The sequence below is a fragment of the Octopus bimaculoides genome, chromosome 7, assembly GCF_046866305.1.
Source record: "Octopus bimaculoides isolate indiv1 chromosome 7, ASM4686630v1, whole genome shotgun sequence".
Lineage (NCBI taxonomy): Eukaryota > Metazoa > Mollusca > Cephalopoda > Octopoda > Octopodidae > Octopus > Octopus bimaculoides.
The window spans coordinates 30061576-30072542 of record NC_142934.1 but is presented as its reverse complement, the minus strand read 5'-3'; the positions used below and the strand labels follow the sequence as shown (position 1 = coordinate 30072542).

Below are 10967 nucleotides of genomic sequence, written 5' to 3'. Positions count from 1 at the left end.
GTATACATACACACACAAGCAATATATGTGTATCTCTGAATATAAAAATACAAAAATGTTAATGCTTTAAAATTACTTACAAATACTCCCAATCTCTGGCCCATGGATGTACAGATCATTTTCCACTGCCTTTTCAACTAGTACCACAGGGACCACTACCCCATGGAGATGGCTGGTCTTATGACACCTCTACTCAGGCACACCCAAACCCTTTATCTCTCTGTACCTCTTCACCCATATAATATCCACCCACTAGGTTCCTCACTAACCACTATATCCAGTCCTTTCTTTCCCAGAGTGTCACTCTCTGGATTTCTCTCCCTGCACATGTTAACTTCTAAGGGTTTAGTCGAAGATCAACAGCATCAATCTTATTAATCTTTGAGGCTTTGCAAAGACTTGGGCATGGTCTTCTCTTTCAGAAAAAAAAAGTATTAACCCATTAGCACTCAGATTATTCTGTCAAATGTAATGCTTCTTTATATATTTGTTTTGAATTAATCATACATTATCTGTAGCTTCAAGATTTTGATGATATGACAGCTTATTTTTAGAATGTAGGGTAGGTGTGAGAGGCCAGATCTAGTCGGTTTGAATATAAAACGGAATAGCTGGGCCAGATATGGCTGGTTTAAATGCCAAAGAGTTAAAGAAAGTTTTGATAAAACAAGCAAATTTTGGAAAAAGTTTTATCAACAGAGGACTGCCCACATTATAAGTCTAAGTCCATGATCAACCACAAAGTGATTGAACATGCCTTTATACATTAAATATACATGAAGTGTCCATAGGGAAAGTGAGCTTGACACTTTAATCTTGTGGATTCAGTAAAGTGAAGAGTTCTATAAAAGTGGGTTGAGTTAGCAAAATGAAGAAGTCTTTTAATGCAATTCACTAACAAACTGTGCATATGTTTCTCAGCTCATAAGATAATTTTACTTGGTTACATTTGATATTTCACAATTCAATGAGTGTGATTAGGAGGAACAAAGTATCTGACATACTTCTAGCTAGGATTAACAGCTTGTCTTATGAAATCAGCCATTACTGTACAACAATTTCTATTTGTATAAATTATGCTAAGATAAAAAGGGTCTGCAAATGTCAAGGGTACAACAGCTTCCACCAGACCAATCCAATTAAAGACAAAAGAAAAAAAAAACTAGTACCAGTTGTGTGTGTATGAGCACACATGTTGATAAACAAGTTAAATCTAAAAAAAAAAAAAATATTAAGTAGTTCTTCAATTCTAATTATATATAAAAAAAAATCTATATACTCATTTTTTATGCTTGATTGATAGATAAGAAATTAAGCATAAGAAATTTTTTGATATTTTCATTTAACAGTAAATTTAACATTTGAATTAACAAAAAATGGATGTTTAGAAATTGAGATAATTTTTCCCACTTGTTCAGGACTTTGTAAAAGGCTCCTGCAATTTTGTTAGTCCATTATCCTAGTCACAGTTCTACTTCTACTGACTGTAAAATCTCTACTGTATTACTGCCTGCAATGCTCCTAATATTGAATTTTATCTTGGGAAAGTAATGTTCATTATTGGAACTTTTCAGCACAACATAGTTCTTTAAAGTAAAGACTTTTACAAAATTATGGAAAGGGCCTGCAATTGAAGTGCTCTTTATAACTTGCATTACTAATCACTGACAAGATCCAAATCAATAATACAGGGGACTGTATTATAAAGATGACCATTAAAAACAACTGAACAGATTTGTTAACTTCAAGTAGCTTTTCAGACTAAGAATAAAACTTGTGAAATCAAAGAATATTAACTACTCAGAAATTTTCTTCACAAGGAAAAATTCTGACAGAAAGGCAACATGTCCTAATATCATGCTTATGTAAAATAAATTCTACTAAATTTTAACCTTAAAAAAATTCTCAAATAACACTTAATATCTATTCAAAAATATAATTTATTTATAATAATTTTTTACTTTGATATTTAAAAAGCATTTCATTAACCATTCCACCCTCATTCAAAACTCAACCCAATTGGTTAGTGATAGACTAAAATCTTTCTTCTCCAGATGTTAATTACAATACATTCAGTTCACATCTGCTAATCATCAACATGTGGCAAGTTTTCTGGACTTCAAAGAATTATGTGCCAGCATTTCCTCAAAACACCATTCTAGTTAATGAAATCAGTTAGAGCAGATAGAAAATTTTCTCAGATGAAAGTATTTCACCAATCAATTTTAAGTAAAACAATCAAAACACAGAGTTTTATAGAATCAACTCAAAGATGAAAGTTGCAAACTTGAAATAACATCAACACATAAAAAACTGTAAAGTAACAAATACAAGAAGTAAGCATGCCTTTTTTTTCATTTTTTTTTTAAAGCAAATGTTAAACGATGAAACATCAAGAATGCCAATCTTGGTCTACAGATTATATCTGAATCAGGGTGAAAACAAGCTAGGAATATTGCTTAGCTATTGATAGTTGAGAAAGTCAAATAATTTTACTGATGTATTTTTGGCCACAAAGCAAATAAACTGACAATTACTTGAAAAAAAAAAAAAGAAAAAAAAAGACAAGTTTTATTTTGGTAAACTAACCAAATAAAGTGAAACAAATGGTGCAATCACATGAAAAAAAAAAATTCTTTCTGTTGTTCATTTTCCTTTTTCAAAAAGCTGTGTGCTTCAAGTTTTGGGCAACATTCTTTGTGAGTACAAACTTCATTAACATTGAACACAAGGTAAGACATGTTTCTTATTTAAGCCAACATAACTAAAAATATGTAAATTTCATTTCTTTGTTGATTGGATGGCATTAAGAAGGGCAATAAACATGTAAAATATTTGCTCCCATGATTCTGAATTTGCATAATCATTTCAGCAAGGACAACTGGGGCTTTTCAAATATCTTGGTAACCAAAGATTCCATAGTAAGTTACTTTAAGTTTCATGTTGCTACTAGTCAAAGTTTAACAGAATACCAACACAAAGTAACTCACTGTGAAGTCTTGGCTTAAAGTTTTGTATTAAGCATGTTTTTCTCAAACTTGCAAATGCACTTTCTATTTTTATATATACATTTCTCCATACACGCGCATATATATATATATATATATATATATATGTAGACACACATACTTAATTACCATAAAGAACCCGTACCACATTTTAATTGGAAGCTGGAATTCTATTCAATAAAAGCAATATGAGTACAAAATTTTTGCCTTTTTTCCTAAAAAAAAAAATAAAGATGCAAATATTTCAAATGACATCAAAATTTAACAATTTATATTGATAAAAGAATAGAATTTCAGCCTCTGAACTTTGATTACAAATAGAATTTTAAATTACAACCAGAAATACTTCAAAGTTGTCACATTTTAAGTGCAAGAATCTTATAAGTTATCACAGTTGAAATTTTGGTTGAAATCATAAAGTGTAAAAAAAAAAAAAATCATAAATTTGGTGGAAGAAAAAAAAACAAAAAAAAAACTTTAAAATGTATTATTTACAAACTTCTTGCAAATAATACTAACAGATTTGAAATTCTAAACAGACTCCTTGATCTTCCAAAAAGAAAAGAAAAGAAAATTTTTAAAATGGGAGAAGCAGTTCTATAAGCCTTCTTGCACAGTTTCTTTTCATAGTGTGTTGTATATTCTGATTGATAAGGCAACTGGAGAATAAAATGGAAACAGATTCTCTCTTTTGTTCACTTTTAGACAGATTGGTAATGTAATGAAAGGCATCGAAAATTTCAATGTTGAAAGGGGACATACATATACACAATCTATTAGTGAACAATGTTCTGATTACAAATTCATGGGAAGGAGACGAGGGAAAATGTGCACAGGCCTAATACATTGATATTTCTTTAATTGTTTTAAGATAAATGTTTGTTGAAATGAAGGCTGAAGATGGTTGTATAATATATTGAAGTTTGATCCCCTGTAAATCCAAAAGTATATAAGGGGCAAGATGAATGGTCAGCAATTAAAAATAGGAATTTAATTTTATGAAGTTGAACTTTTTAACAAGCACTGGTAGCAACATAGATTCCTTTCTTCTGTTCGGCATCAATGGCTCGCTTGATCTGCATGCACATCTCGGCTAAATTCCCCCCAGGAATGACAGCTAAAAACAGAAACAGAAGGAAAAAAGAAAAGAAAAAAGTGAGAAACAATTAATTTGTTACAGTTAAAAACAATTATTAGTACTTGAATGAATAGTAATTGTTACCATAATTGGATACACCAAACATAACTATTGTTAAACATGCCAACGTGTTATCCTTGCTATAGAAGCTGTTAATCTGTTGTGAGAATATTTGAATATTTCATTTGACCAAGTATCAAGTGCAGCAGAAAAACCTTTCATGTTTTATACATGACCATTGGTGTAGAACTAATGAAGTTAGGTAGGGGGCAACAGTTTCTTCATGTAGCTTCTGTTTTTATTTTTTATTTTTTCAGTTACCATCATGATTTGGGTCATGCATTTGCTGTTGAAATGTTTATCAAGAATGGTAAACTGGGTATTCTTTGCAGTCCCCTTACAAGGCCAATTTTTATAAGAGAGAGTGGATCTAGTCAAATTAATTGATCTTCAAAATATATATTATAAGTAAACATTTTATAATGCTCAATCTGAGTAGGTAAATGGAAGAGTTAACTGTGATAGGATTTGAACTTAGAGTACAGAGTAGTGATCCTCAAACAGGAAACACTTGGTTCTCAAGGAGGGAATTTTAGTTAGGAAAGGAGTGCCATTGGGAGAAAGTTCAAATCTAAGAGAAGGAATTTTAACAAAAGGAGAATTGGAGAGCAAACACATCTCAACTTCTCTCCATCTTTAAAAATATCAGAAATATTAGTTTCTCTTTGAATGATGAAGCTTCATTTTTATCATTTGTATTACTGTTATACATATTTATATTACAAATGTAATCTGAGTTCCTTGTTGAAGACTTAGCAGATGACACTAACCAAATTACTGGTCAGAATAAAAATGATTACAAGAAGTGAAAATAGGTCAGAAACAAACTACATGCAGTGGCAAATATAAAGCAACACAGCGCAATATCTCTAAGTATGACTGTAATGAATATTTACAAAGGTTCTGTGCAATTGGTACTTTTCATATTAAGAGGTGCCACCTGATATTTCACCTAATTGATTTATATCAGTGCCTAGTAATGAACAGATTTTGCTTAAACAGATCTGTGGTTTGGAGATAGATGACTGAATGTTTGGAGGTAGTCCACAGATTTCACAACACGGGCATACTATATTTCTATTTGTTTGTAACCATTAGTGTACTACACACTCTTATGTAGTGTTTAGACGTTGAGGAGCAGCAATGAAACCATGTTGTATCATCATTGTTATCCAGCTGTTTCTAATATCATATAAGAGCCTGATTATTTTGTTGTTTTTCCAGATTCAATCCTGATTGAAAAGACTTATACGATCAAAAACACTTCAACCTTAATTATATATAAATAAATTCTATCCCCGTAGGATGAAGTGGCAAGCCATGAGTTGAGACTGAGTCTCAAAGTCATGGTTGTCACTACAGAGCCTGTGTAGACAGAGGAATTGGGAATAGGGGACAGAGAGCTTGGTGTTTTTAGGGTGGGAGGAGGAGAAGTTGAGATAAGAGTGTGAGTCTGTGTGTTTGTAGTGGATGGAGGTGGTAAGAGTCGAGTTATGAATGTGACCGAAATGTCAAGAAAGGAGACAAAGGTGTCAGAGATAGTGCGGGAGAAGTGGAGGGCAGGATGGAAGGATTTGACAAAAGAGAGGAACGAGTCTAGATGTTCACGGGAGAGTGAGGTGACACTGATACAGTCGTCAATATAACGGCCATATATATATATACATATAATATACGTATATACATATATACGCATACATAATATACATATAATATACGTATATACATATACATATATATATGCATACATATATACATATACATATATATATATATATACCATATGTATATATATACATATGTATATATATATATATACATATGTATATATACATATGTCATCATCATCATCTTTTAACGTCCGCTTTCCATGCTAGCATGGGTTGGACGATTTGATTGAGGGCTGGTGAACCAGATGGCTACACCAGGCTCCAATCTGATTTGGCAGAGTTTCTACAGCTGGATGCCCTTCCTAACGCCAACCACTCCGAGAGTGTAGTGGGTGCCTTAACGTGCCACCGGCACGAAGGTCAGTCAGGTGGTACTGGCAACGGCCACGCACAAAATGGTGTATTTTATGTGCCACCAGCACAAGAGCCAGTCCAGCTATATATACATATGTATATATATACATATATATATATGTATATATACATATATATATATACATATATATATACATATGTATATATACATATATATATATACATATACATATATACATATATATATATACATATACATATATATATATATATATATATATATATATATATATACATACATACATATATATATACATATATTTATTTACGGCCTCAACATCTCATACCTTTTGCGCTTTAGTCTGTCCTCTATTATTTATCTTGTTTCTCTCCATGAAATTCAATTGAATTCAGTTTTTGTCTTAAATTCATACTTATTCATTTTCTAAGCTTCCTAAATTCATGCTACTTATATATTCTATTCACCTAGGTTTCATTGCTCTTTTAAAAATTACGATTTATGCATCGTTGTCTCTCAAATATTTAAAATCTACGATTAAGAGGCCTATCTCCTGGCTGATGGTACAACCGCCCTCCCACCCCCTCCACCGGAAGTTCATTCCTCTGTCATCCTGTCATCCTCGGCTGTCACCCGGAACCCATCTAGTGGCCTTGGCCATCCTGTCCCCTACCTTTGGGTAGCGCATAAAGTTTGAGTAATGTTTGCAGGTTGTAGGTACTGTTTTGCTTATGAATTCTTCCAATTGCAAGTTTTCTTTTCAGGTACACAACACTGCTTTCCCCTTCCCAGGCTACAGGCCCACACCCCCAAAACCCATACTGTTAGGATTGGCACTCTCAACGTCGGCACGCTGAAAGGTAGATCTGGTGAAATTGTTGAGATGCTTGAACGGAGACGCGTAGATATGTGCTGCATCCAGGAAGTAAGATGGAGAGGAGGTTCTGCGAGGTTCCTCACAGGCAAAGAACACAGGTACAAGATTTTCTGGGCAGGGAACACTGACGGGGTCGGGGGCGTAGGAATACTTCTAGCGGAGAAATGGGTGGATAAGGTAATCGAGGCCGTTAGAGTAAGTGACAGAGTACTTAAGATTAGACTAGTGCTTCATCATAGATTAGCTACTGTCATCTCAGCCTATGCACCTCAACCGGGGCTACCAGATGGTCTGAAAGGCCAATTCTATGACACCCTCTTGCAAACTACCTCGTCGACGAGTGACAGGGACCTTCACTTTGTGGCTGGAGACTTCAATGGTCATGTCGGACGTCGTGCTGGAGGCTTCCATGGCATACATGGAGGCTATAGCTTCGGTTCCCGCAACGAGGAGGGAACCAGACTGCTGGAGTTCTGTGATGCAACCGATCTTATGGTCTGCAATACCAACTTCAGGAAACCTGCCAGTCACCTAGTCACCTACCGCTCCGGCAGACACTCTAGCCAAATCGACTACATCCTCGCCAGAAATAGGGAAAGAGGGCGGCTTATAAATGCCAAAACCTACCCTGGCGAAGAATGTACCCCACAACATAGATTAGTAGTTAGCGACTTTGGGATAAAGGCAAAATGGGTGCCCAGAATTAGACCGGCTTGGAGGAGAAGGGTGTGGAAGCTTAAAGACCCTGCAAATGGACAGAGGCTTAGAGACAAGTTACTTGAAGCATTTAACGAAATAGAAGGGGATATAGCATCATACAACGTGGAAGACAATTGGAGATTTCTGCGGGACAACCTGTTGAAAGCCACCGACCAGATCTGTGGGTGGTGTAAGGTCCCCTCCCGACCCAGAGTAACGTGGTGGTGGAACAAGGAGGTAGACAGGGCTATTAGACAAAAGAAACAGGCTTGGAAGGACTGGAAGAACGGTGGTAGCAGGGAATTGTACCAATGTGCCAGAAGGGAGGCTAGGCGACAGGTTTATTTAGCCAGAGGGGAAGCAGATAAGAAAAGATTTGCCAATGTTCTGCGCCGTGAGGACCAAAGACTCGAGGTATTTCGTGTTGCAAGACAGTGTAGGAGAGAAAATAGTGATGTCGTAGGAGAGAAATGTGTTCGCATGGATGATGGTACGCTTGCACTAAATGAGGATGCAAAGAAAGAGGTCTGGAGATGCCACTACGATAGATTGCTTAATAAAGAGAATGAATGGGAGGAAGAGAGCCTGCCGTATGTCGACCCAATAGAGGGACCAGCTATCCGAGTTGATAGTACCAGGGTAGATAAAGCAATTAAAGAGTATGAAGACCGGGAAAGCCCCCAATGACTGGTGTAGCAGCATCATAGTCAACTGCTACAAAGGTAAAGGTGACGCTTTAGATACAAATAATTACAGAGGCATCAAGCTGTTAGATCAGGTTATGAAAGTTACAGAGAGGGTCATAGCCCAACTAATTAGGGAGCAAATCAATTTAGATGAGATCCAGTTTGGGTTCGTGCCAGGTAAAAGCACTACTGATGCCTTATTTCTAGTAAGACAGCTGCAGGAGAAATACCTAGCCAAGGATAAACCTCTGTACCTGGCTTTCGTTGACATGGAGAAAGCCTTTGACAGGGTCCCCCGATCCCTTATTTGGTGGTCAATGAGGAAACTTGGGATAGAAGAATGGTTAGTGAGAGCTGTGCAAGCCATGTACAGAGATGCTGCCAGTAAGGTGAGGGTTGGAAATGAGTACAGCAATGAATTCCGGGTAGAGGTAGGGGTCCACCAAGATTCCGTCCTCAGCCCCCTCTTATTTATCATAGTCCTCCAAGCAATCACACAGGAGTTCAAGACAGGTTGCCCCTGGGAGCTCCTCTATGCTGATGACCTTGCCCTAATTGCGGAGTCACTATCAGAACTAGAGGAGAAGTTTCAGGTGTGGAAGCAAGGTCTAGAATTGAAGGGCCTTAGAGTCAACCTAGCTAAAACCAAAATCCTAATAAGTAGGAAGGTAGATAAAACACAAACCCCTTCAGGTTGATGGCCCTGCTCAGTATGTAGAAAAGGAGTAGGTAGTAACTCTATAAGATGTACCCGGTGCAAGCTATGGACACATAAGAGGTGCAGCAACATCAAAGGCAGGTTAACTAGGAAGTTAGTTATTGTTTGTGGCAGATATTCAGGTGCAATAAAGACTGTAAACAAACAGGAAACAACTTCTATCTCATTCCAGGGTGAAAAACTAAAGGTAGTCGAAAGCTTCCGCTATCTGGGCGACCAAGTTAGTAGTGGGGGTGGGTGTGCTGAAAGTGTAGCTGCTAAAATAAGAATAGCCTGGGCAAAATTTAGAGAGCTCTTACCCCTGCTGGCGACAAAGGGACTCTCACTCAGTGTAAAAGGCAGACTGTATGACGCATGTGTACGAACAGCCATGCTACATGGCAGTGAAACATGGGCTGTAACTGCTGAGGACATACGTAAGCTCGCAAGGAATTAAGCCAGTATGCTCCATTGGATGTGTAATGTCAATGTGAATACCCGTCAGAGTGTAAGTATCTTGAGAGAAAAGCTGAACATTAGAAGCATCAGTTGTGGTGTGCAAGAGAGACGATTGCGCTGGTATGGACATGTGGTGAGAATGGATGAGGATCGCTGCGTGAAAAAGTGCCACACCCTAACAGTTGAGGGAACCCGTGGAAAAGGTAGGCCCAGGAAGACCTGGGCTGAGGTGGTGAGGCATGACCTTTGTACATTGGGCCTCACCGAGGCGATGACTACTGACCGAGACCTTTGGAAATGTGCTGTGCGTGAGAAGACGCGGCAATCCAAGTAAGATCGTTGCCAGTGCCCCTGGACTTGCTCTTGTGCGGGTGGCACATAAGATGCACCATTTTGAGCGTGGCCGTTGCCAGTACCGCCTGACTGGCTTCCATAGGATTTTCGAGCGAGATCGTTGCCAGTGCCCCTGGACTGGCTTGTGCGGGTGGCACATAAAAGACATCATTTCGAGCGTGGCCGTTGCCAGTATCGCCTGACTGGCCTTCGAGCAGGTGACATGTAATAGCACCTACTACACTCTCTGAGTGGTTGGCGTTAGGAAGGGCATCCAGGTGTAGAAACTCTGCCAAATTTAGATTGGAGCCTGGTGTTGCCATCCGGTTTCACCAGTCCTCAGTCAAGTCGTCCAACCCATGCTAGCATAGAAAACGGACGTTAAACGATGATGATGATGATGATGATATATATATATACATATATATACACATATATAAATACATATACATAAATATACATATACATATGTATATATATATATACATATACATATATATATACACATATATAAATATATACATATACATATATATATACACACATATATATATATATATATATATATACATATATATATACACACATATATAAATATATACACACATATATATATATATATACACATATATAGATATATATATATACATATATATATATACACATATATAGATATATATATATACATATATATATATATACATATATATATATACATATATATATATATACATATATATATATATATATACATATATATATATATATACATATATATATATATACATATATATATATACACATATATATATATATACATATATATACATACATATATATACATACATATATATATACACATATATATATATACATATATATATATACATATATATACATATATATATATACATATATATATATACATATATATATATACATATATATACATATATATATATACATATATATATATATATACATATAATACATATATATACATATA

At 35.9% G+C, this 10967-nt stretch overlaps 1 protein-coding gene across 4 annotated transcripts in view; it reads right to left on the bottom strand.

Moving 5' to 3' along the window:
* Nucleotides 1-1920: 1920 nt before the first annotated feature.
* The window catches only part of LOC106873835 (disks large homolog 5), a 191427-nt gene continuing 182380 nt past the window's right edge, over nt 1921-10967 (bottom strand). For all 4 annotated transcript variants that reach the window (XM_089355087.1, XM_089355089.1, XM_089355090.1 and 1 more), the window contains exon 26: nt 1921-4125. In XM_089355087.1, the coding sequence (XP_089211213.1) occupies nt 4022-4125 (104 nt within the window). In that variant the 3' untranslated portion in view covers nt 1921-4021. The remainder of the gene's footprint in view (nt 4126-10967) is intronic.